Here is a 27,876-nt window from a genome sequence, read left to right as displayed (position 1 = left end):
TTAAAAATAAGCATATATTTTAGAAGAAAATGAAAGACAGAATATATGGACTCTTACACTGAATCCTCTGGCAAGATTCGAGGGCAAAGTGGTTGCAGAAAGGAGAGCCACATCTAAAACAATGCACTGTGACAGTCGTTCACCTGCATGAAAAAATTCTTGGTCCTCATACCACTCGTAACACTTTAAGGTACAAAGTTCAAAAGTTTGTTCAAATATGTTCGTTTCAGTCTTCAGTCCTATTATTTCCTTAAGCATTTCTTTCCCATTTCGTTTGGTAAAACTGTGTCAGTTGTCCTGTCACAGGCTGTACCCTAAATAGGCAAAATTAAAACTCACAGCCGGGCAAGTCTCCAGCAGAAAATACTGGATTCTTTTTAAATAACTTGCTGGACACTTCCTTCTGACTATATGTTGTTGCTTATTTCAGTTTAGAATTTCATTAGGTTGCTGCTGTTATACAGTAGATGCATTTTATATGTTGTAAATGTAAATGTGCTCCTACTGCTCGGCATTGGCATTGCTACATCTTCAACTGCGAGATAAACCAGAAATGCTTAGGTATCAGTCTGTTATGCTGTTCCACACCCGTTTGAATGCTTTTTGTTTTATTTTTTTTCCGTGTTTACAATGCTTTTATTTTGTAATGTCACAGGAAAGGACCAATGAATGCATCAACAGAAATTTGTCTGTATGATTTTAGGCTCCTGCAGCTGGCTTTCTCCAAAGGGAACCTTTTATTGAGCAGAGCACTTGAACCCATACCTGTTGAGCAATGCAGTTTCAATGCATACCTCCATGTGATTTGATTTTTTATTTTTTTTAGCAATGTGCTTAATGCTTTCTTTATTCAGAAAAAAAATGCTGCTGTGCTTTGTTGCATTTGGGAGTCTGTCTGAGGGTGACATGGTAAAGAAAAGCATAAAGGACTAAATTGTTTAAATATTTTGGTTTATGTAAGAGGGGATTAGTATCTTGTTACAGTTGTACTGATACTGGAGAAATATATAAAAAATAGTATTAAAATGTCTGGGTTTATTTTTCCTTCTTTAAGGTTTTTGTTTTTCTGTTACAATACAGGGTTTTAGCTATCGCATATCTATTCGACAATGAAGTGTCAACACACCTGCATTTTGCTGTGGGCTTACGTTAGAATACATGAGGATTTCATGCCTTCTAGGTACAGACATTCAAGTCCAACTAGCAAAATCTGCAAATGCGGTGGTGTATGGCTAACTGCTTTTTGTAATTTGCAAGGCTCAGCAAGTTTGGCCAAATGTCTGTTTTTGTTGGTCACAAAATTGCACAGCGATTGCATGTTGCTCAGTCAAGGTAGATGAGATCAAAAGCTGCGATGCCAAGGTGGGCTTTGGGTTCTAGTCGTGGCTTTTGCTGCCCCTCACAAATGTTACAATTCTGGGGTGGCTTTGTTATTGTTGTTGTTCATTTTGATATTGTCTGTTGATTTTAGTTAGAGCAGATAAAATAGCTCTTCTGGGATTTTACATTCTCTAAGACAACATTGTAAATGCTCATCCCTTTGAGCTTTTTCTCATGCAGTCCCCTAACAGTCTGTTTTCTGGTTGCTGATCTTCTGCATAGCATGGAGTTGTGTCCTCAGTGTATGTTTAATACTTGGCTCTGTCACCTTTCTAATGCTAGCAAATGTTTTTGTTTTTGCAATATGTGGCTGAGAAATTGTTTTGGTTTTAGGACTCGGTGCATAATCCAGCCAACATGGGAATTGTGCTGGAGCCTGCCTGCTCAATTTTTGTTGCATGGAAGGATAACACTGGCCCACGTAGTTGAGAAACTGTGCATGTCCATGTTTCGTTTTCAGACTTCCACTAAAACACTGGAGTTTCAAACAGTAGTGCTGGCCAAGAAGATCAGGGGTTATTTTCTTTGTTTCTTTTGCATTTGATATTTCTCTTGTATTTATGCTGCGCTCCCTCGGAACTGAGCTAAGGTTAAGCAGATAGCTTAGCGGCACGTGCTTTTTATTTGGGCTGTCCTGAAGCCTGCTTTGGAACCGTGCTTTATTGGATGTCTGGAATATACAGCTTCAGTCGTGCACTGACCTACCAGCCTTCCTGATAATGTTTGGATAAAAACTGAAATACTTCTTTTCAGTTCTGCTGAGCTCTGTGCAGTTAGCTTTGCTGTCCAAGACAGTAGATACTTGCGGTTGTTGTTAAGTTTTAATATTTCTATATCAGCCTGCAGACCCAAATGAGATTTATACTGTATGTATAAATGTTAGGGATGGATAAAGGAGTAGCTAAATCTGGTACTCCAGCAAGAACACCTAAGGGCTTTTTCTGTTGTCTGGGGCTTTTTATGGTGGAGTATGGTTTAAAGAGAGGGCATAGGAAAGATGACTGGCATGGAAAATGTATTTAATACAGAATTTGAGGTATTAAAAATAGGCAACTGATTTAATCAATCATATTTCATTTCCTTTCTTATTGCAAGGCTGTTAACCTTTTTCCTTGGTAACTTTCCTGGCGCTCTGATATTTCACTTTGCCATTACAATGACTAGAACTAAACGCAGTGCTGCCGACAGAGCGATCTCTTCAGGCCTTTCTTTCACTTTGTACTTCTGTTGAAAAAGTTAAAGTGCCTTCTGTGTGCATTTGCCTTTTGCAACTTATTTTCTTTGGCTAATCATTTTGGAGGTGTCAGTTACTACTCAATACCATCTCATAAATTTTTCTGGTGCATTTGCTTTACATTAGACCGTCTTAACAATAGCTTCCACTCTGGTTATTCATGATTTATTGAGAGGACATATTGTTTTCTGCGTTTTGGCATCCTTCTACAGTACATCTAAATCAGACTGAAGATTTTTATTCTGGTGTCCATGGCCAAGTTCAACTACTAATCCCTACAGAATTGCACTCTTCTTCCTTTAAAAGCATAGAGCCTCTCGTTACCATTTTGCCTTTTTTGTTTAATCAGTTCTCTACCCTTCCTTCTTTGCTACCTCCCTGGTGATGTTTAAATATTTTTGTGTGCCCAAAAGGGATATCCTGTGCTACTGTAATTCAAGTGTACCTATTGTTTACGTACGTGTATCCTCTTGATTTGTGTAAATCCTCAAGTATGTTCTCCTTGAGGCCCCTGAGGATCCTTGCATGTACAGCAGCACATCTCAGATTGCCACATGGGACTGGAGAGTTTGGTGCTGGCTTTTGTCTTCATACAGCAGCTAGCAAAATACACTCGACCACAACAGCAACAGAAGTGCTAAAGAAAGGGTATTAAAGCATTCTCTGTCCATACCTTCTGCCTTCGTATTATTGTAAGAGGGAAAATCTGTTTAATTACTGCCTGTCACGCTGGGCTCTCCAGAACAGGTAGCATATTGCACACCTCTCTTGCATCTTTCTTTCAATCTACGCCGCTGTTATGAAAATAGCTGCATGGAGCATTAATGCTGATGCACACAGTCAGACCCACTCCTCGGTCTTGCCTGTGCTTGTGGGAGGCGGGGGTGGAGGAGGAGGAGGGAATTATTATTCTGCTGCTGACACAGGGAGAATGAGAGTGGCTTGATGCAACAGAAGATTATGTTCCCTGAGGATAAACAAACAGAAGGAGATAAATTAGGAGAGAGGATAATCCTGTTAATATGTGCATTCCTTAATTCTGATTCAGTTTTTCAAAAGGTACGGTTTCACAGAGGTTAGATATTTAATTAGTACCTGTAAACCATTTCTTTAAGTTTACCTTATAGACTGTGGAGTAATGCTTTGAGTTGGCATTTGAGATGCACAAATTTGCCATAAACAGGAACTGTAGGTCGAGATATGAATATCTCATGAGGGAAAAATAATAATGTGCACATCACCATTCCTTCCTCAGTTGAAAAACAAACAAAAAACTTTTGTTCCCCAGACTTTTTCACAATCCTGTTTGTTCGGAAGTCAGAGCAGCTTACTCTCTGCAATGTTCTGTTGCTTTTTCAGCAGAAGCTGGGCCATTGTGATATTTATCTGAATTCAAACAAGGCTAATTAAAAGAGCTGCTGACAGTTGTTGTGATCTGACTTTGACTGGAGCTTGATGGTCATTATGGGTAAATAATGAACCAGGTCTGCAAATGTAGCAGCTGCCAACTTGGGATAGAAGAACAGCTATTGCGTCCAATTTAAGGATCTATCGACCGCTTCCCTTCTCCCTGCAGATCTTCTTCCTAGCAGAAAACTAATGTTTTCTACTGCTTTGTTTTGTGGTTTCAGCTATTTCTGATATAGTCTATAATTTCCTCTTAAATATTTAACCTAGTCCATTATTAGCTTTCAGAGTTAACAACTTTTCCATTGGGCTTTCTTTGCATTTTTATTTTGTTTTGTGGATTATTTTTTTTTGCAGTTTGCTTTTTCTGTACAACGTAACTGCTTAAATAATTATGATAATGTGTATTTAATTTGCCTGTTGCTGCGGAATAAAAATCAACTAGTTTTTTTTCTTCACACAGCCATAATTTTGCACGTTTTATAATTGGTTTATGCTGTAAGAGAGATGCTTCTACTTCCTTAAGCGTGCTTTTTTCCTAGAGTAATATTGCGTACTCGTTGTATAAATCTTCAAAGCACTGACCTGAACCTCCATTTCCATTTTTGTTCAAACATCAGTAGTTTATGAGGTATGGTGATGCGAGGCTCGATTTATCAGAAGAGAGAAATAGCAATGACTTTCATTAAGGCATACTTCCAAGTATGTTGTCGCTTCATCATGAGCTTTGCCTTGTCCCATTAGCAAGCAGGAACGGGTGCACTAAAGGGAAAATGGCAAATTTTAATAATAAATTAAATTAACTTTCCTCTAGAATGTCTGCCATTATAAATGCAGCATAGACATTTAAAAGTCAGTGCGGAATTTGATACCCACTAGAACTTAGCCCATCTACCCGGCATTTGCTCAGCTGCCATTAAAAGGCAGCGTGCATTATGTAAAACGTGCAAACGTGCTTGTGCACGGCGCATAATGCGGCGGAGCTGGGGATCTTGCTGGGAAGAAATGATCCCAAGCGTGCCCCTAAAAGACAAGTCTTGCTCTGAGATATAATGATGAAAAATTGCCCGTTTATTTGTGCCTTTGTGTTTCAGCAAAAACCAAACTTGGGATTGTTGTCTGCGGCGCTGGCGGAGGGGGCTCGCGCGTGTACGGCGTGAGTCCGTGAGCGTGGGCGCTCCTGTGCCGGCAAGGCCAGCGCGCCGTTAACAAGGGGTTACGTTGTGCCGGTTTGTGTTAAACCAGATCACCCCTAACATGTGCGGAGCCATTCATCTGTGTCACCAAAACCCAGGAGGACATCTGACATGGACTTTGAAACAGAAACAGTGATCACTTACAAATCAAACATGGCACGCTCTAAACCGATTGTGCACGGCAATCTTTTCGAGAAAGGACAACTAATTGAACATGATAAAGTGTAAAGTTAATTAACACCCTTAAATTTGTTGATTACTTTCACGGGATTATATTGTTCGTTGAGTAGCAGCTTTCTGTCCCAGCTGTCGCCTTTTTAGCGAATGTCGCTGGTAAACAATAGAGACACCATAACAAGTCGTAAATGGTCCCTGTGACAGCAGCCCCTTGTGAGGCTGCATCTGTAGAAAATGATTAGAACAATTGCATTTTAAAGACGGCTCACATCGCAGCCCAGTCCCATCGGCCCTCTTCTTTATCTGCGTTGATGGCAGACTGGTTAAAACATTTAAGTTCTTTTGAGCAAATTAAGTGATTTACTGTGTTTTGGTTATACAGCAGTAGAATAGCTTCATAGCTCTACCTTTGATGCTGGTTTTTATAATAGGGAGAAACCCAATCCCTTTGAGTGGTGTTTTTTTTTTTGTTTGCTTTTTTTTTAATTTTCTGAGACTGGTCTGTTTACTCGTTCCCTAGAAATAGATTGAGGATGTCAGACTTTGTCTGTGAAGCAACTAAAAGAAAATGATACACTATTTATATTTTATAAAAATAACTAGTTTCCTCGTGGCTATTTTAAATTTATGGTATCATTTTAAATATCCTGCTTTTATTTCCAGTAGGGATTTGTAGACGATGTTGCCTATACGTGCCTTTTAATGGGTTTTGGATTTATATACGTAGCAAAACAATAGTAACCTTTACAGCTAATCTTTCCTTGTGTATCTTGGTTTAACTTTTTGTGAGTTGCAAAAGACAAAGTATGTCATGCGAGCTGGCAGGTACTTAAAAGGAATTGCTTAGAGCTTATAATCATGCACACACACAAGCTACACAGATGCAGGCTCTCAAGTTCAACCTATCTGAAGGAGAGAAAACATGACAAGAAACTGCTTGTTTGAAGATACTTAAGTCACTTAAGTTGCATTTTTGCAAAAATATTGGAATAAGGGACCGGTGTTTCCTTGCACTTCCCAAAACACAACAGGCAAAGTTTCAGCACTAATGTGTGAAGGTACAACATTGTAAAATAGGAGAGAGGATTAAAACTCTAACACGATATTTCTTACATCCTTTTTAGATCATAAACTAGTTGCTGAAATTCTGCCTTGCTCAGTAGACTAGATGTTGAATAGATCAACGAAGAAATGGATGTTTGCTGTCTAAGCTTTTTGATGTTATAGCCCTCAACTCTAGCCTGTCCTTTGGAGTCACACTCAGTTTTAGTTTTTGTTCTCAACTTTGTCAGCAACAAAACATGTTATGTGCAGGTGCAACACAACGGTGATTTAAATATTTTTGGCATAGGGTGCTCTGTGTTTTCAGCAGTGTAACTAATGGTGCTCCAACGAATAGCTGTACAGTATCACTTTTTTTTTTTAACTGATCTCCATGCTGCTGTTCTTACAAAAATGTAATACAACTGAAACTGGAAGCATATAGTTTTATGTAACGTCTTTATGTTAACATTTTTTTTTTCTGGCAATTTGTATTCTTAGTAATAAGTGAGCTGCATTTAACCAAACTGCTTTTACTGGTGTAGCTCTAGAGGTAAGACCTTAGTTTTTGGAGCTGGAAACATCAGTTGCAAACTGCAAGACTTTTTTCAAGGTGTTAAATGTTGTCAGAGTTGTAATAAGCAAGGAAAAGCAGATATGGAAGGGCAGGGTGGCTACTGAACTAGGCTGCCTGGCTGGAAACCTGAAACTTGAGGTCATCTAAATCTGAAACTATCCCAGGACAGCCGCAACCAGTTGCTGCTGTCATATGAGGGCTCCATTCACATTTTTGTCTAAAGGTTTGAACTTGGGAACTGCTCTACCTCAGGTCCGCTGAGCAAAACAATGGCAATCAAAGTGAGAATCCCATGGATTGAACTCATCCTTGCCCTATGGGTAACTTGGTCAGAAATGACAGATGTTTTAAAGAGCAGCTCTGTATATACCTCTTTTCATTACAAAAAATTAATTTTCCAGATCTTAGTCCAAAACCTTTTAGTACCCAAGTGGGAAACACAACTCCAGGTGGGTATGCCATAATGCAGGGCTACTCTAGAACTTCTCACCATGCTTTTTCCCTGACTCACACATTTTTATTTTTTTTCACACCCCTCCCGCTAGCTCGCTCTCTTATCAGACTTACCTGCAAACCTGTTCCTGTATATTTGTATTTCTGTGAGAAACTCATGTTGTTTAGTGTTGTGGTGTTATGATTTATCGACTCAGAGTTGACTTACTCTGTGCGATCTGGCATGATCCCTCAAAGGATTCAGCACACGGGTTGGGGGGGATCATCCTAGAGAAGCCAAGCATAGGACTGCAGCCATGGGCTCCAGCAGTCTTGCTTTGCAGAGGAGAAGATCTTAAATGTGCTGCACACAAATGCAGTTTCTCTGCAACTCTTCCCTGGCGATGAGAAGCTTACTGTATTTTAGAAAGAGCAAAGAGATTCTGAAGGCTTTGTGGACTTCTGACCCTAATCAGCAGTGGTGTATATATAGCACTATTTTAGGTAGTAAGCAATCTTTCAAAAGTCAAAAGATGAAAAATAATCATTAGCTTTATGATTTCATTGAGCTGCTTTGCTTTTTCCCTTGCTCTCTTTAACGTTAGAAGCTGATAATACTCTACTGGCCTGTGTTGTTGGTGTGGAATCTGTAATTTTTGAAATGAAGCATTGCATTCTTTTCTAATGACTTTTGATTTCTATTTTTAGCTGAAGTTACAGTTCTTGTATGCCTAGACTCCCTGCCAAAACTTTCTGAAATTGCCAGTGTAAAAGATTTGCAACATTGCTTGTTTAATTTTGATAAAATAGCTGATAGTTGGCAAGGACCCTGGATGATAAAATTTAGCACAAAGTAAACAGGTTTTTGTTTTTAAAAACAGAATTTTCCAAGCCTTCTGAATTATACAACAAATTGCTCTTTTTTTCTAGTTAGCTAATTTATTTTTTCTACTTGAAATGTAAGCGTTTGAACAAGTGAGAGAGTGCAGCTGTCAGAAGATTAACCAGCTGAAAACTATTGTCAGCATTAATTTTGCTCTAATAAATGACTCTCTGAAGCTATTTAGCAGTCTGTAATCTAGATACAAGGCTATTGACCTATGATGGATAGTACTGGATTTTGTTTGTAAGCTTTGACTTAAATTGTCTACTTAATTTGCTGCAGGTCAGATCACAGGATTAGTGGTAAAGGCCATTATGTGGTTGGAATAAAAATAGCTGGAGGAACGGAATGAAAATCATTGTGTTTATTAACGTAGCAATCTTTGCGGTCATGTATGTAGTAAATTGCTAGCCAACAAGATGACAATGACGTGTTTGTGTTAGCTCTAAGTCTAGGGTTTGCTCTTCCTTCAGTTCCTGGGTTTTGTCACATGAGTTGGCTGGAGAGGAGTTGTTCAAGTGAGGTTAAGGATTGGCTGCAAATAGGGTGTTTCTTAACCAGAGCAGAAAGGCCTCTACCATTGTAGATATACTAGTACAAATGTTGTTCTAGGAGCAGCAATTAATGTTGGGTATGTATGGACTGATTTGGTTAAAGCTTGCGTCTGCCTGAGTTCTTCTGGACGTTCCAGTTCTGGACTCCCCGCTACAAGAAAATGAAGGGCCACTAAGTTGATAAAGGGACTGGAGCATCTTCCTTGTGAGCAGTGGCTGAGAGAACTGAGACTGTTTAGCAGTGAGAGGAGAAGGCTCAGGAGGATCTCATCCACTTGTAGAAGTATCTGATGGGAGGGAGGGAGCCAGACTTTCCTCAGTGGTACCCAGTGACAGGACAGGAGGTAATGGGTGCAAATGAAAACTTGTGAAATCCCATTTTAGGGGTGCGTTTTCATTTGTTACTACACAATGTCTAGCTCAGTGAAGGCTCTTCCAGTTACACTCTGGAAACTATTTCTATATAAACAGCTATTAATGGTTATTATGGTAGATAATTGCTGAAAAAGAAGTGTGAATCACAGCTGAAGAGCAGGTTGTCTTACTGTAGAAGCAGAATTGTCCATCCTATACAGAAAAACAAACCATTTCACCTGGGTATCATTTGAGACCACTGTAACTAGTTGAGCATGTTTTATTTGAAAATGGGCCATTTTCTGCAGCTGTACATCGTCAAAGTTTGATGCATAGCACAGAGAATGTATATTGTCTACACTTCTTGCTGAAGTGAAAATTGGTGAGGAAGCTGTTGTGTTAGTCAGTTTTGGGGTATGTTCTTCCTGACCCATGGTAAAGATAGGATAGACTTTTCAGAATAAAACTGGGAATAATATGTTCAAAAGTGTGGTAATGTCAGTCATCTTTACATTGGTTTTGCATAGCTCTTTATGTAGCTGTATATGTGTTAAGTTTATGGATAGAAAACTAGACGTTTCTGAAATTAAGTAGAATTTTGCTTTAGATTAGAGACATAATAAACTGCAAAGATTCAGAAGGCAAACACTTTGTTTTACATGTCTGTGGCTTTTAGATGTTCAGTTATGTAAAAATCAGCAAGCACTGATAAAACTTAGCCTGGGGTTTGGAAAAGCTGATAAAAGTGGAGTTAACTTTGAGCAATTGTTTGTTAATAGTCATATTCGCATATTCAGAGTAGTTTGACAAAACAGAAATGTTATTTAGTTATTCAGATAAAATTAATTTTATAGAGTGTAAGTTTGCAGAAAGGGTTGATTGTTTGTTCATATGAAATTATAGAGTCACTTTGCCAGTTTTCTGTAATTCTTGTGAATTGTTTATCTGTTACTATTCCTGAAGATACAGCCTTTCATAAAGTGGCTTTATCTTCATCAAATGCTTGAGAATTAAGATCTCTGATCCTGAAAATGTTTGGGATATAGGCTTACTTTTACATCATCTGAGGGATTCATCATAAGGGAAGTATTCAACGCATAAATTTTGCATCATCAGACCCTTACTGATAAGATGAAGTTGTTAAGATCTTTTTGAAAAAAAAAAAAAAAAAACTGGTATTAAATCCAATGTTGTCTTGATTCAGGTGTTGGAGCTGCTCGAGCTGGAAACCTTACTTTCATGGTTGGTGGAGTGGAACAGGAATTTGATGCTGCCAAAGAGTTGCTAACATGCATGGGTTCTAATGTGGTGTATTGTGGAGAGGTTGGAACTGGACAGGTAATGCTTGCTGAGGGCTTGATAGTTATCTCAGTCTTTTATTTTTGGTGCTTTATTTTTCTTGAATGATATCCACTTTTTTATTCCAGAACTAAATGCATTGTATTATATCTTCTCACTTGTTTTCTTAATTCTTCAACCACATGTTTATAAAATAATCTCTTGGCTTTGTCCTCCAGTCTGTTGTGTAGCTTAGTGCCAAAACATCTGACCGGGTGTTTTTTCACCTTGACTTGTTAAATTATACTTAGAGGACACGGATTTTAACTTTATTTCTTCTAAATTTAGATTTACTGAATGTTACCTATGCATAAACTTAACACGTTTGCATTAGAAAATGCAAAAACTAATTGACTGTTTAACTTTTTTTCAGGCTGCAAAGATCTGCAACAACATGCTTTTGGCCATCAGTATGATTGGAACTGCTGAAGCTATGAATCTTGGAATCAGGTTTGTTCGATTCTTGTATTGGATTGGAGGGATTTTTTCTGTGTTCACAGTCTTGTGTTTTACAGCTTATTGTTGCTGAGACATTGGTGATTGGACAGCATAGATACACTTTGCCCAGAAATTCTCTTATAAAAGTCATTAACGTGCTAAAGAGATTATTTAACTAAGGTAGGGCTCCTCAGAACAGGAGTATTCTCTTGCATTGGCTGTATAGATCATTCCATTCTGCCCCTGAAGATAAGAATTTGTTTATTCTGTTATAGCGCACTGTACAATAACGTTTTGTCTTACATTATATATATATATAAGCAGAGGTAATACAGAGGTAACTATTGGATTCTAAGCTCATGTACAGTGTATTCTGAGTATGATACTCTTATTAGTTTGTTTATCTTTGGGAAATTGTTCCAAAATAAAGTTTCCAATACGGTGCATGTACCAAATTAAAGCATACAAAAGAACATAACCTTTCTGTCAGACTTTGTCATTGTAGTTTAACTTAATTGCCAAAACTACTATTTTGTTGAAAAGCTGGAGTATGTTCCACTATGCTCTTTTCAATGCTGAAAGCACCATTTCTTTTCTAACAGGCGGTGCATTTGACTTGCTGCTTATACAGCAGTATATTTAAAAAAAAAAAAAAAATTTCCTCTCCAATTGTAGCTTATTTATTTTGCGCTGGAGTTCACGATTTTTCAAATACAGGGCATGCAAGAACCAGTTCAGTATCACAGTATTTGAATCTTCATAAATTCTTTTAGCCAGATCTAAATCATTTGTAAGTTTATATGCAGTCTTGTGTTTGAAGAGATTATCTTGCAATTGTGTATCTTTCAAGTGTTCTTCATGAATTATTCATCTGCACAGTTGCATCCTTACAATTGGCCTGCTAAAACTACGGATATTGTAGATAGTTATCAACTGAGCTTTAGACTGTGTGCTCATGTGGATTTGATACACTATAAAAACAGCAAGAGGGCATCAAATGCTTAAATAAATAAAAAAAAAAGAACGCCTACATGTGCACACATACAGGAGGCAGTGTAATGGATTCACATTTCCCCTTAATTACCATATCAAGATGCAGTTGTTTTATTGAATTGCCCTTGTCTCAGATGTTAGACTATCTTGACCTATTAAGTTGTCATGTTGTAATTGAGATAAAAGAGGAATTTGCTTTGCATCAGTGCTAATTGGTTTATCAATATCCTGTACCATTTACATTTTAAAATTGAGAGTCTGTAAGATACTGAAGCACGTCTGTATCAAGCCATAATAAAAACAGTAGCATTGTATACAAATATTGCAATCCAGTATGGTGTAAAACTTTCATCAGGTGCTGTTTTAAGTCATGCTTCACTTAATAAAGCATATGCAACTGATTTTTCATTAATTTTTTGTTTGTAGGAATTATTATAGTTAAAAATAAAATCAAGAGGTTTGGAACACAGATATTTGGGGCATGTAATCCCTGTGCAGAAAAACTTGATGCCTGAAGTTACTGTAGCTTCAAGTTTTTTTGGATTTTCATTTTTCATTTTATTGTTTTCCATTGAAAAATTTGGCTGGATTTGTATTCAGCATTTCTGACCAAAAATCCAACATGGAGGTGACAAGATACTAACTTTCCTACCCTACAATCATGGTAATCAAGAAGGGACTGTACTTATTGTAGAAGAAACCTGCTGATTGTAACGTGAATAATATGAAGAACAGAATCTCACTTAGTCCAAAACTCTATGAAGTTTAAGATATAGGCAGTAATTTAAAGTCTTCTGAAGCAATTTGGAACCCTTGCATTAATTTTAATGTGCTGTGAATTAAATCCTGGAGATGACTTCTGCGTGTAAGTAGAGTAAGAACTTTACACTTCTGGTGTTTACAAATTTCTAACATGCTAGTTACAGTTGTAATTCTAGTTGTTAAGATTTCCCTTTTTAATAAAGTAATTAGATTTTTTTTTCCAAGTCTAAAACTGAAAGGATGGTTTGACTACATAGTCTGGAGAGAGTTAGAAGCTGAACTTGATTTATTAGATTGATGCTTATCTGGTAAAGAAAGGCTGATTCTAACCTAATAATGGTAAAGGACTCTGCAAACCTAAAAACCTCATAACAGGAATACTGGAGCTTATACATGTTCTTAACTTTTAGACAGAATATAAAATTCCTTCATGTCGTGCATTATATTTACCAGCTGTATCATTTAAATCTTGAATTTGAGGGACTTTGGATAATTATTCAAAATATTGCTGACTGAACTAGATGTAACTAGAAAGTCATACCATAGGGCCTTTCAGAAATCAGTATATATTCTGCGCTTAAGTCTTCAAAACAGCGTGGCATTAATTCTATTAATAAACCACTTCTCTATTGCTTTCATTTCTCTATTGCTTTCATTAACCACGCAGCCCAAATTTTCACGTTATGCATTTCAGTTGTTTAAATTACATTTGCTATTGCTTTATTTATATTTGAAATTGTAGAATTTTTCTGAACTTCAGCAAACTGAATGTTGTGAGAAGGAAGGAAAACTGAAAGTTGTGAACAAAAATTGTGCATTAAACTCTCAGAAAAATGGGCAATATTGCTATGTACTTCTTTTATATTCTACTTGCTTTTCTACTTTATTTTAATATCATCTTCATTACTAATATCATCTTCATTTATTAATCATCTTCATTTACTAATGAAGATGTCCACTTTCACTGGAAGTGCTTTAGTTTAGATTCCGTAACTAATTTAAAAAAAAAAAAATTACAGCCTGAGTTTTGACCATTGAAATGGTTTTGTTCTATTTTTCCATTACTTTCCTGATGCTTTATGCATGTTGCCATTAAAAGTTATTGAAGGTGTGGCAGACATTCTGGAAATTAATTTACATTTTCATTTCTATGTTCTTTCTAGCATCATAATGCAACTGAACTGTACAAAAAAATCTCTTGAGTAGATTTTACTGCTATTAGTTTTATGGATAATGTACACGTTGCAAAATGTTGTAGTGTCAAACCAATACACAGAATACATGTGAACTTCACAAATAAGAAATAAAAACATTAATTGATACTGTTCACAGCCAGAGACTATTTTTTTTTTTCTTTTTGCTGATCATCTCCATGTCAGTAACTTACCAAGCGCTCAGTTCCAGTGTAACAATGTCTAATATTAGCAAAATAAAGCTTGGAAATGAGTTATTGCTAGTTTATGTTTGGGTCAGGTGGAAGTTGCTGCCTGTCAGGCAGCTTGCAGTCCCTTTAGAGATGCAGAGAAGGGCTTTATGTGCTGACACAAGACAGTACAAGATTGTTTAATATGGTTGGGATATAAAGGACCAGGACAGCAGTAAGTGGTCTTTGGCGGTAACCTCGCTGAAAAAATCACTTGTGGGCTTCTAACAGCAGAGAAAAGTTTTCTCTACTAGAAGAGACTACGGTAGCACCCAGATTTGTGTTAAAAGCTGCAAAGAGTGCTCTTTCCTAAGTAATTTTACTGCGTATTAGTTTTGTGCCTGCTTGCTTTTTTAGATCTATAAAGTAGAAAGACTTCACCCTCTGATGCCAAGTCTATACATAGTTTCAGTCTCTAGATCTCGTTTCTGTGAGCATCCCTGGGCTGTAGATGGAAGAAAGGAGCAGAAAAGGGAGTCGACAGCATAGAGAGGAGCCTGTGCTGCAGCCTGAGGGATATAGCCCTGAGCATATCTCCACTGCAAATTTTAGAAAGAATGTCTTGAAACAGAATTCCTCCAAGAGCACTGTGGCTCTGCTCTATTTAGCATGGGGCTACAGCCAAGTCTTTTGAAGGTTTCTAATGACACTTGAAAGCACGTATCTTGTTTAGCATGCCACTGGCAAAATAATTTTTAGCTGTGGTAGAAGGGTCATAGGGTTCTGCTTTAATATTTGCATCTTCATGTGATATTTATCAGAAGCACCTCAAGATAGGAAACTCAACAGTTCAGCTACTTCAGTTGTTACACCCTAAAATGAGACCAGGAGGTTTTTTGGTTTTTTTTTTTTTGCAAAATGCCATTAGAATTTTTATCTCTGTTTCAGACTGAGCTCTTGGAGGAGTAGTGTGTGAAAAATTCAGTACGTTATTTTATCAAAGCTCAGCAAAACTTGGGTTTTGAGCAGTGGTTCAAAGGGATCCTATTTTCACCTTTTTGTGTGTGTGTGTGTGTGCCCACTGCTTCGTTTCTGCTGTTCAGTTCATTATGAATGTTATTGAAGAAGCATTAATTTGAAGCAAGGAATTGTTTTTGTGCTCTATTACGAGTACGGTTAATACATGGACTTCTTTTCTGCTTATAAGGGAGAAGAACATTTTGGTAATTGTAAATTCACATGCGCATGCACAAGCTCTTGCCACGTCCAATGGCAAGTTGTTATGGGGACTGGCAGACTGTCATCATTTTGATAGCTTGAGCAGTATATCTCCTGAACAGCAATGGAGCTCTTATGCAGAGAGTATCATATGTTCCCAGCCAATTTACAGGGAAACAGCAATAACATTTTATCATGGTTGAGAGCCCAGTAGCTGCTTCCTATTAAACTTGCCCTTTCAGATACCTGTCTTGGATTAATTTGTTGATTTCAAATGGAAACTCAGTCTTCTCCACTGAAGCATGACTTTCTAGGATAGACTCTCACTGAATGACAATTACTGTATATTCTAGCTGGTTTCAGACCATTACAAGCCTTGGGCACAGTGGAAGACAGAGGACTTCTTCAGTAACTGATTTTAATATATGTCTAATTTTAACTGTCAGTTATATATGCACCAGTGGATGAATCCTTAGAAAGATGAAATGCAAAGCACTTCTAACTTGCTCTTATTAATGATACACTTGCTGCAAAGGAGGGGAAAAAAATAGGTTCAGGTCTCCTGAAGAGAATCTGTGTGGTGTTTTAAGAGCAACGAAGTTTGAAGAAGCAGGGATTTAAACTGACACTATCTTTTTCTTTTGCTAGAGCAAAAATATGCCAGATCTAGTGCAGACAATATTTTAAGTATTTGTTTAATACATATATATACATATATATATATCTTTTTAAGTGTGTTTTTACAGAGAGATAGCTGGAATACTGTGAAGAGAGCATTCTTCGGGAGGGCTATGTGCATCTTGAAATAATAAGCTCTCTGTCTTGCAGTATACTTGCAGCTGTAATTACGGTCCTCTGCATGCAGCTAGATTGCTAAAAATACTTATCTGGATGTAACAACAATAAGGAAGCAAACAAGCCAAGAGATTTGTTTAGACCAAAAAATCAGCCTCTTTGTACTTGAAAGCTCAGGCATTGTCTGTTCCCAATGTGTTTGGGGTTGGTTTTGTTTTGTTTTGTTTTGGGGGAGTGACAACAATTAGAACATTTATCCCAAGAGGTTCTTGATGAAGATTTTGATGCATTTTGCAAGATATAAGTACAATTAAAATACTGTGAAGACATATTGGTGCTGGAAAATATGTTTCATTTTTAAAAAGATAAATGGCAATTGAAAGCATTCATTTGAGTCAGAGGGTCCAAAAATTGAGGAAGAGAATAAAGTGTGATCCCATTCAGACCAGCAGGGGACTTCCCATTGAATTCCAGGGGCTGGTGCAGCAAGTCGTAAAAAAGACTGTACAGCAGTAATGCTGAACAGGTAACTTTGCAGTACAGAAAGTGATCTTGCTTTGGCAACTATTTGACGTAGATTTTTCAAACCTTAAATGTCTATCAGAATAAATAGACATAAAATTTAGCAACTATTCCATTGGCAATGAGCTTTAATCACCTAGAAATTAACCTTGAGCACTACAGAGCCTGGAAGCTGTGTTAAGATCCCCATGGCTATGGAGATCTGCAAAAATTCTGTGGTAAAAGTTAACGTAAAGAGTCTTGACTTCTGTAAAGGTTAAAGCTCCACTGGAATTGTGTGGAAAAAATTGTTTTTTTATTAACTTACTTGCTTATCCGTGGTGAAGTAGGTTATGATATATCCATCTTAAAATGTCCTTTTCTCCTCTTTGTTACTGAAGATAGTTACTTTGATTTATTTACTTATTTATTTATTTTTATATGACTGTAGCTGAACATTTGTATAGGGCCATATAGACTGCTGCTGGTCATTGTTGCTATACATGTTGGTATAAATACAATTGGTGTAAAATAAAATTGTAGGTATAATTGTTGGTAAATGCTTTGTTCGTATAAATTACTTTGGTGTAAAATTATATTTGCAGCTTGATATAAGCATAAATACAAATTCCAAAGCATATACACAAATGCCACCCCTCACCCACCCCCAAAAAATACAAATACCAAAGATGGTTAATTTCTTGTGATGTTGAAATACCTTCAGGGTCCACATTGAGCAGCAGTTTATGCCATCAGCTCTGTGGTAGAATAAATGGTGTTTCTACTTGGACAAGCGTTGTTTTATCAGGATCAGTAACCTTATCAACAGTTGACCCAGAACTATAATGTATATTTGTGAATAGATAACATAAGTCTGTGCCTCAGAAGCAAGCGTATATAATGAAGATTTAGTAATAACAAAGCAAAGAGCATACAGATGTATACAGTAGTAATATTTTTCTCAGAAATGTTAGTAGGTTTGGTATCTTTTTTTCTTTTTAGATCAGGATCATTGGTGTCATCTTGCTTACATGAAAATACATTAGTGTGCATGTATAAACATACTGTACAAATATTTTCACGCTGCCTCACTTGCTTGTGAATCCTTTGCTTTGTTCAGCTTTAGAGAATATAATTTTGATGTGAAGAACAGATGTGTGACCTAGTAGCTAGCAGCACAGAAAATGCCTTATTGTAATTGAAATACAAGTGAACTGCACTTCTGAGAGGACCTTTATTTTGCTTGCACTTCCAGAATTGCTAGGTGAAGGGGCTTTGCTTAGTGCAAAAGGAGAAAAGCTCTGAAAGCCTACTGCTTAAATGGTGGATTGATGCTCTTTAATTTAAGATACAGCATCCCTACCCCCAATATCAATACTGTGTCATTTTTCATGGCTTATAATAAAGGGAGAGAAATGATGGTAGGGTCCTAAGATATAAAACAAGTCACCCATGTCTTGCACATTTTGACATTAACACTTCTCTTCCTTGACCTTTGACAGATTAGGGCTTGACCCAAAGCTGCTGGCCAAAATCCTGAATATGAGCTCAGGTCGCTGTTGGTCAAGCGATACATACAACCCTGTTCCTGGAGTGATGGAAGGAGTACCGTCTGCTAATAATTATCAAGGCGGCTTTGGAACAACACTCATGGCTAAGGTATGCAATACTTGCATGTAAAGGTACAGCTGCTTGTCTCTGGGCTTCTAGCGAACATTCTTCTCGGTGAAAAGTAACGATTACGGGGAAATCTGTGTGCATAAACAGAAGGGAACTCAACCTTTTACTGTAGCTCTGAATTAATGAATAGTGCAGGGGGCTTTTCTTTAACCTCCAGCCTCTTCCTAGCCACTATTACTGCAAAGCCACTCAATGAGTTTGTATGCACTGTCTGCTTGAGTTCTAACTTGTCTGAGGACTCCTGATGGACTTCTGTGTATGGCAGCATTCTGAAAGCCATTTAGGTGGCTCTCACATGACTTCTCTAGACCTTAGGAGCCTAAGCTCAAGATACCAGTTCAGGAAAATCTTGCTGATCTGATTATGTGCCAGTGATGGCATAAACATCCAAGACTTTTGGCCCAATCTCTTCCAGATACCTTAAGCTGTGCTACCAGACATGCCTTCTAGCATCCACTTCCTTGCTGAGGCAACTGCTTAGGTGTTTGTCTTTTTGCTTAAGGCCATGTAGAATGGAGAAAGCAGACAGGTTTCAACCCCAACCCTCTGCAGACTATGTTTTTCTGCAGGTGCTTGCACCGTGCTGTGACCTCTCTCGAATTGGTGGTGGTGGTGGAAGAAGTAGTGCTTTCTTACAAGTAATAATCCAGTAATCTAAATTATTTCTCTACAAAGTGACAGATCTGGGGTTTAGGTCCTTCTCAGCACACGGAAGTTGTAATTTACAGCTGTCCCATCCCAGGAGGATACACTTAACTGCCACGCTCTTGGTTGTTCTAGGAAAAGCACTGTCCTGAGTCACTCTGTGGTCAGGAAAGCAAAGCTCTTAGAGGCCAGAGGAAAGTGGGCAAGGAGGTCAGGGCTGTGCATCATACTGATGAGGACACATAGTTGGAAGAAAGAGCTGTTAGACTCTGACTTTTGAACTGCTTCTGCTTTTAGCACAATGGTTGCCTAAGGTAAATTACAAAAGCAGTCCTGGAAGAGATCGATTATGTAAGCATATAAGTGCAGGAAACCATTTCACACTCTGAATATAGGTTTCATGGGGATACTGTTCTGAGGGAGGAATCTGAGTTCATACACGACAAGTTTCATGGTTACCAGTTTGTGAGTGCTCCCAACTGGTTAGGCATTCTGACCATTTTCAGCTCGTCCATGTACAGTGTGAATGGATTAAGCACTTAAAACTAAAACAGCATTCTCAGAGCTGGCTATAAAACATATTGCCATGCAAATCTCCACAGTGCTGAATTTCCTGTATGTAATGCCTGCCTACTGATAGAAAACAATTGCTCCTGTAGTTTTGCAGTTGATTTATGTTAGTGCATTTGCCCTGACTTCAGTGGAATTAGCCAAATTCTCTCAGTCCAAGGGTCCTATGTGTTTCGGTGTGTGGTAGCACCAAAAAATTTCACTAATACTGTGCAACTCAAAATCCCTCAGTGGTCAGCCTTCAACGTTTTACACCTATGCGCTAACAGCCAGGAGCTTTCATCCCTTTGAGGGATGTGTTAAAATATGGGAAAACAGCATTTTTTACGTCATGTTCATGTCATTGGACATAGGGGACAAGAAAGCATTATTTAAATTACTAATTTATAAAATGCTTCAGGTTACTGTTTGGAGTTTGGCAGGGTTATCAATTAGAGATAAGCAACCTGATCTTGGCCCTGTCCCAAAACCCTTGTTTCCACCATGTGCCATTTTCAGAATATGTTCAGCCTATTGTGCTCTGCTTCACACTGTAAACTCTGCTCTTGTGATTCAGATCTGTTACTATTGTCCAGAATAACCTCATAATATAAACGGGATGAAGGCACATATTCCTCTCCCTTCTTTTCCCTCCCATTAACTTTCTATGTAAAAGTGTTTTTTCCTTCTTTTTCTGCTTCTAAGAGGGACCTTCATCTCCTCAGGAAGTTTCCTGTTGTAGGAGTAATAGCAGCTTGGCTTGTGTCTGTTGAAACCGCCAGCTTTGGGTTATAAATTATCATCGATACCTAAGAGTATTGTTCCTCAGAGATTTTTTTTAATCGCTGTTGACCTCTTCTGACTATGCCTCTCCTGCCCATTCTGCCTGCTAGGCAGCTTAAAGATTTCCTTCTTCAGGCTGAAATTCTCAATAAGAAGGAAAGACAATAAATTCCTCTCATGCCTCTTCAACAATGCCATGTTTTTCAGTGTAGATGGAAGATTACTTGAATGAGTAAGGAGTCAAGACAAAGCTGATCATGTTTGGGGTATTATTTTTTGTGGTGGTGACCTGTTTTAAGACACTCCTTAGTTTGTGGAAAGACTTTTCCTACAGTCCCTTTCATCCTGGTATGTGACAGATCATGTAGTTTGTGGGTTATTTGAGTTGGGGACTTTTTTGTGGGAAGTACAAAGCATGCTTTTGCCGCTTAAAAGAGTCAAAAAACAACTATATTCACAGCATAATTACTGATTAAATGTCTTGAATCTTGAGAAGAGCGAGATTTATATCATGGTATTCTTGACTGATGACAAGACTGCCTTCGAGCTTTATTCCGAATGGCAGAGTTTCATTTATGTCAACTGCAAAATAAGTCTAAGGATCCAGGTATTTCTACCATGAGCATTTTTTGGCATTTTTAAAAAATATTTTGGCAAGTCTTTCCTGAAAGAGAATCTGGTTCCCTATTCCAAGCTGAGAAAAGGAGAACAGAATAGTTGTTACAGGGAGACATCTGGAAGATTATATCAGTTCCAAAGAGTATGAAATGAGCCATAAACTATGCTCTTTGATTTTTACTTCTCCAAAAAGTTCAGCAGAAGGCAAATTTCTTTCAGAGCTGTTTTGTACCAGTTCACTCAAGGAATCTCCAACTTCATGAGAAAAGGTGCAAAATACTTCACAACTTGAAGTTAAAAATAAGCTTTACTTATAGTTTGTATTTTTTTTTTTGCTTCAAAGCTATAATTTATAGAATGATTTTTAAAAAATAAATAAAACAGAAATGAAAGCATGACCTTAATGCACTTCAGAGTCAGGAGTCCTTGTCTATATAAATATTAAGAAGCTGTCTAATGTTTCAACCATCTTGGAGCCTGAATTTCATTAAAAAAAAGTGAACAAACCTGCTTTATAAACTGGTACATGTGCTGGCAGTCTATTCAGAATTTTCAGGGATTGCTTCTGTGCTGGCCCCTTCAGAGAAAAATAGCTCACTGCTACCAAAACTAAGCACCTTCACTAGTTTGGAGTTGGATGACTTTGCCTTTCTACTATTGCATGATGGGATTTAAGCCGTCTTGAATAAAATGAGCAACGTGGCAACAGATTTCACAAGGATGGATTAGAAGAGGTCAAGAATATGTCATAGAATATCTTACTGTGAGTTAGGCTAAAGTAACTATTCTTAGATTTGTTAGATCATCAATTATTGCTGGACATAAAGGAATGATCTGCCCTGATGCAGATGAAGAATATTTTGGGTCTTGTGGCATCTGATACGTATGTTTTTCCCATTTCCCTAGATCTTGAAGTCATTCAAGGGTAATAGGAAAAGTAACTATAATTCTGATTTGTATCAGAATGACCTTTATAGAGCCGATTTACAGATCGAAGTGACATTTAGAGAGTAGAGTAAGATCTTGAATTTCCTTGTGCTAATTCAAATACAGACGCACAGAAAGTAAAGACCTGTCTTGTAAGTCATCCTTGAGAAGCCAAAGGTGCTCTCAGCAGTACTACAGTCTCTCAGTTCTTCTGCATCAAAGATTTGTTATTTTAAAAAGAAAAAAAAAAAAAGATGACTGCAAATTTTAGTAAAAAACACAGTCTTGGATGAACAGCAAATCTGGGCACTTACTAGTAACACTGGAATTCTTCCGCAGATTTTTTCAAATGTGGACCTCAAAATTAAGTTCTCTTCTCTAGCAAGACCTTATAAAGGCAACCTTGTGTGCAAGCATTACTTTCATACTTGGAAAAGAGATCTGTTTATATATCCAGACCCTTGTTAGCTGTTCTTTCTTTGGTGAGCTTCATGTCTGATTCAGCTTAGAATTCAAGACATCTTCTAGCCTGGCTCGTCATTTCTGTCCAGCATGCGTGAAGCTGATTATTTCTAACTAGCTGTAGTTAGTCATCATACCTGATACTTGCCTTTGATTTCTGTCCTATCTATTTCAGATTACAGCTATACAGTTGACCAAGTACTCTTGGAGGACAGGTTTCAAATTCACCTTCTTTGTAACCTCCCCTTCTTTTTTGCCCCGAACTTAGTGTTTAAAATTGCAGTTGAATTATTCTCTGTATCTCTTTATCTTCAGTCATTAAAGAAAATCTCAGGTTGTAACAGACCCAGGACAGTCCCCTAGAGTATTCTTTAATAAATCCTTCCAGTTAGGCTGCAAACCATTCATATTCACAAAGTGGCCTATGCCTATCATTCTTCTATTAATTGCATGGTCACATTACAGTAAATCTATGTTATCTAAGTGGCTTCAATTTCGTTGTTATTCAAATACCTCCAGCTTTGTTTTTAACCTGTTAGTAGAAAGAAATGTCCTCTCACCCAAACAGGGAAATGATGCCATTAAAACACATGAAATGCTTGAGTGAATAGCCAGAGGAATCTTGTTTTAGGAGATGATATAATAAAGTGGGGAAAACAAGACTGAGTCTTCCTACCAGGTTGCATAGTGATTGAGAATCTTAAAATTCCCTCTGTCCCAAATTTTTTTGTTTGCCTTGCAGAGCTGTGGGTTTTTGTTTGTTTGTGTGTCTTCCTGTTGAATAACCCTGGTTTACTGTTTTAAAAAAGGAAAAATTAAACAAGGCTCCCTTCTGCCAGGACTGAAATTTTCAGGCTGGGGTATTGTATTTGTTGGCAGTAGACTGCTCTTCACAATAACCTATAATACATATGCAGCTATTGATAACCTTGTCTTTTTTTTCCTGACTTTCTCCTTTTCTTTCCTTCCCTTCTTCCTCTCTGCCTTCATCCTCTCTTTCCTTCTTCCTCCCAGGATCTTGGCCTGGCCCAGATTTCTGCCACCAACACAAAGACGCCAGTTCCTTTGGGATCCCAGGCACATCAGATCTACAGGATGATGTGTGCAAAAGGCTATGCCCTGAAAGACTTTTCAGCTGTGTTCCAGTTTTTACGTGAGGAGGAAACCTTGTGAGCTGTCCTTTGTCAATGGACACAATAATAAACCACATTTTTTAATCCTTACAGCTCGTTTGTGAAGTATATGGGTTTAATTAAATACTGTGCATCCTGATCACATAAGACTAATCATCTTTGGTTGTCTAGATCACAACGAACTCCAGGATTTTTTCATCAGTTCTTGAAAAAGCAAGCCAGAGGAAGGGGTTGTTTGGCACTTAGCCAGACAGTGATTTCACTTTTTTTAAGAACCATCAATGGTTTTTTCATTAGATGCAATAAATAAATATTTTTTTTATTAAACACTTAATTGTTTGCATATAAAATAACTTACATTATGGCTGCAAACTTATGTGAATCTTGAATAGTATGGGAAAGTTATATAGTGATTTAATGATATATAGTGATCTATTAAAAATGAAAGTGAATACTTTATGGAAAAAGGGAAGATTTTTTTCAATGGAGAAACAGCTTGAGATGGATTTTTTTTTTCCTTACACCTACTAGCCTTGGATTGATCAGTAGTGTATTTTTTCCTGGGGTTCAGGTTGCAGATTAAGTTTATAGACACATGTTACTAAGTGGAGAGCTGTTACAGCATGTTTATCTGATAGACTTAGTTAAAATAACATAGTATGTGTGTCTCTCCTGTAAAACTCCATTATTGTATTTTGCTAACCCAGTTTTGTATTTTCTTGTATTCTGTCACACATTTTGAGAGATCAAGAACAGCACTTAGAAGTTCCAAACAAAGTGTACATCTGCTTTAAGAAACTATTGCAGTAATATAAACCTTAAACCCCATTATTTTGAAAAGAAATAAAAATCTATACTGGTAAATACTTGCTGTATAACTATTTGCTTTTTATTTTGATGCACTCTTGAACACACACAATTAACTAAAAACATACTAAGTGGCCTTATATTTTAATTTGCTTGGTTTTCTACAGATTATCTTGCAAAAGTAGGCTTTTGTGATTGTGAAATGCATATAGTAATATATTTGTCTATGTATTACCTTAGCTATTCACTGTTTCTTGCAAAATAGAGGTGCAAACTTAGTTTTATGAATATAAGTACTCCTGATTTCACTAGATCTGCTTAAGTTCAGACTTATTTCTGGTCTCTAGGTCAATAATGCATTTACATTCCAGTTCTCGTTGTATGACGGATCCTTTTATATATGCACATTCAGGTAAGACAATTGTGTGGTTGAATTAGCTCAATTCAGTAATCTTCTGAGAACTTCTGAAAAGGTCAACAAGGCCAAGTGGAAGGTCTTGCACCTGGGTTAGGGCAATCCCAAGCACAGATACAGGCTGGGTGGAGAACGCATTGAAAGAAGCCCTGAGGAGAAGGACCTGGGGCTGTTGGTTGACGAGAAGCTCAACATGAGCCAGCAATGTGAGCTTGCAACCCAGAAAGCCAACCGTGTCCTGGGCTGCATCGAAAGAAGCATGGCCAGCACGGCAATGGAGGGGATTCTCTCCCTCTGCTCTGCTCTCGTGAGACCCCACCTGGAGCACTGTGTTCAGCTCTGGGGCCCCCCAGCACAAGGAGGACATGGACCTGTAAGAGTTAGTCCAGAGGAGGGCCACAGGGATGATCAAGGGGCTGGAGCACCTCTCCTATGAAGACAGTTTGAGGGAGTTAGGGTTGTTCAGCCTGGAGAAGAGAAGGCTCTGGGGAGACCTTACAGCGGCCTTCCAGTACCTAAATGGGGCTACAGGAAAGCTGGGGAGGGACTCTTTATCTGGGAGTATAGGGAAAGGACAAGTGGTAGTGGCTTTAAACTAACAGAGGGTAGGTTTAGATTAGATATTTGGAAGAAATTCTTTACTCTGAGGGTGGCATAGCACCGGAACAGGCTGCTCAGAGAAGCTGTGGATTCCCCATCCCTGAAAGTGTGCAAGGCCAGGCTGGATGGGGCTTTGGGCAACCTGGTCTGGTGGGAGGTATCCCTGCCCATGGCAGGGGCGTTGGACGTTGGAACTGGATGATCTTTAAGGTCCCTTGATCTGTTCTACTTTCAGTTTGGTTTGAAAACTGTATGACATTCTAGGTTATTCACAGTTTGGGGGTTCATTAATGTTATGTACGAGTCTTTGACTACTGGGAGCAATCTTACTTTTTAAAAATCATTCCCCTCTCATTTGATAAAACTACAGCTTCTGTAGGATTCCGTTCATTCCTTGAAATTAGACACAAAGCTAACTGCAATAAAAACGATTAAAATTGTTCTACATGAGATGTGTAGTTCAAGCTTTGATTGCAACATCACATAGTATAACTTTTTTTTCCTATGGGACTCCTGCCTCACATAATACAAAGGATGGACCTAGTCTCATAATGAATTTGGGGTCACATAATGAAGGATGGTTTTGCTAGTAGGATCCTTGTTCATCGGGCAGGTTTAAAATGGATGAGGTAAGGAATGGTAGGAGAGAGAGGCCTGTTTAAGGTCGTCTCCTCTGTATTTGACTTGGAGAGCTGGCTGGCAGGAGGACTGCTGAGAGAGGCATCCTTCTAGTGTCCACCACAGCCTGAAGCCTCAGTTACCTCACACGTCTTTGCTGGTAACTCTGGGCTTGCAGAAAGCATAATCGTTTGCTTTTTGAATATGTTACATGCTCACATAAATGTTGGGAGCCATGAAGGAAAGGAATATGCTTCTTTGAAGCTTTTAGCTTCTGAAATCATAAAGTCTCTGCTAAGCATTTGGAAACTTCACGTTATGTTTGTCCCAAAGGCTTGCAGCTTAAGCTTCTTGAGGTTCATTTCTCCTTCCTCACAATCTCTGATCAAATTTTAAATTTCTACTCCAAAGCATAAGGTGCTCAAGTTGCCAGAATGCTGTTTTGGCAAACCAACAAAATGTTTCCTGGTCTGCTTCTTAGAGGAGGATTTGGGATGAAATTAAAAACAAAAACAAAAAAAAATACCAGGTTCAGGGCACGCAGCCAGCATGTAAAATTTTAGACCAAGCAGTTAGTTTGGCAAAGTTAGAAACAACTTTTAAAATAGGTCTTATTGTGGAAAGTGCCTTGAAAGCTTTAATAGTGTCCAATACCTGAAGCCAGTAATGCAATTTATAGTAGAATACACATTTTTTCCTAATTCTGCAGGGGAATATTGTATTACTGGGTACATATAATGGTGGTGGTATTCATGCTAGCTACATCTATTCTGCATGTACATGTGTACATAATGTATCTTTTGCTCTGCATGGGGTATACTTATGCTCTCTGGAAATTAAGCAAGGACTAAAACTATTGTCACTGACAGAAACAGGTGTTGAAAACAGCAATTTGTTGAGCTGAACAGAAAGACTGTGAAATTGGTTAAATTTCTACACTAATTACCTCCCAGAGCATGCACACAAATTAGGTGCAGCAAATTAACTGCATATTTTCTAAATGTCCCAAAGGGAATCTTGAGGTAACTTTCTAAATTAGTTTGAATGTTAAACACGCCCTCCCATCATGCTTAGTTTGGAAATTCACCTATCCCAAATACATTTATTGACTAACAGGGAAACACTGACAACCAATAAAAATAGTGATGGTCTAAAGAAAAGAAAAAAAAAAAGCAGTCTTCTCTCATTTATGATTCAGTGTAACCCATCTTAAGCAACTATTTTTGGTGGTCGTTTAACAGAGGAGGCCTTCTATTAAAACTGCTGAGTACTATGTTGCTTTAACTTTATTTATGGCTCTTACAAGCCTCAGGAGGAAGAGGAGGCATTCTGACCAAGTAAAATTATTGTACAGGGTATTCTGGCTCTGTTTTAATCAATGGGAATTTTGCCATTAACTACACAATACTGCCAAGATTTCACAGCATTTGTTGAATGACCACGTAATTCCAGTACAGATGTGGCCAAAATGCAGCTCTGGAATAGCTCAAGGGCATCCCTCAGGCAGGGATTGTGTCACACTGCTGGCATCGGGATTCTGAAAAGTTGGGGTGCTGTCTGTGAGAGGAAGGAGCCAGCAGGAGCCCCTGAAGTTGATACTGCCAGTCTCTGTCCCAGCCTTGTCCTACAATGGATGATGGAGCTGCTGAAGATGGGGTAGCTGTTGTCACTTCCAGCCTGAGAAGAGAGCTACCCACCTTTTCAGCTGTTTAAATCTGACATCTCTTTGCCCAAAATAATCTTACTGAGTGATTTATGGGACAAAACGACTGGGGCTGTCCCTAGAGCAAGAAGAGGAGGGCTACCATCAGAAAGGCTATTGTATTTATGCAACAGATGTCTTTCTGTGCTTTTAGTCCTCCATCTTGATTTGCAAGACCTTAACTCTCCAGGCCCAACTCAAAAGGTACTAACTTGCCTGGAGTGATACCTGTTGCTTTTGATTTCCCTTCATGTCATCCTTACTGTCTTCTCGTCTGTATAAAACAGATGTAAT

General features: G+C 38.1%; 1 protein-coding gene across 1 annotated transcript in view; it reads left to right on the top strand.

Annotated features, from left to right (window-relative positions):
• Positions 1-24,304, top strand: part of HIBADH (3-hydroxyisobutyrate dehydrogenase) — an 84,340-nt gene extending 60,036 nt beyond the window's left edge. Inside the window, exons 5-8 of the mRNA XM_080579653.1 lie at positions 10,440-10,573; positions 10,947-11,023; positions 18,146-18,302; positions 23,322-24,304. Of these exons, the coding sequence (XP_080435779.1) occupies positions 10,440-10,573; positions 10,947-11,023; positions 18,146-18,302; positions 23,322-23,480 (527 nt within the window). The 3' untranslated portion in view covers positions 23,481-24,304. The remainder of the gene's footprint in view (positions 1-10,439; positions 10,574-10,946; positions 11,024-18,145; positions 18,303-23,321) is intronic.
• The last annotated feature ends 3,572 nt before the right edge of the window (positions 24,305-27,876 follow it).

Source organism: Anser brachyrhynchus, assembly GCF_964034855.1.
Source record: "Anser brachyrhynchus genome assembly, chromosome: 2".
Classification (NCBI taxonomy): domain Eukaryota; kingdom Metazoa; phylum Chordata; class Aves; order Anseriformes; family Anatidae; genus Anser; species Anser brachyrhynchus.
The sequence above is the reverse complement of the archived record's forward strand: the minus strand, read 5'-3'. Positions and strand labels throughout refer to the sequence as shown.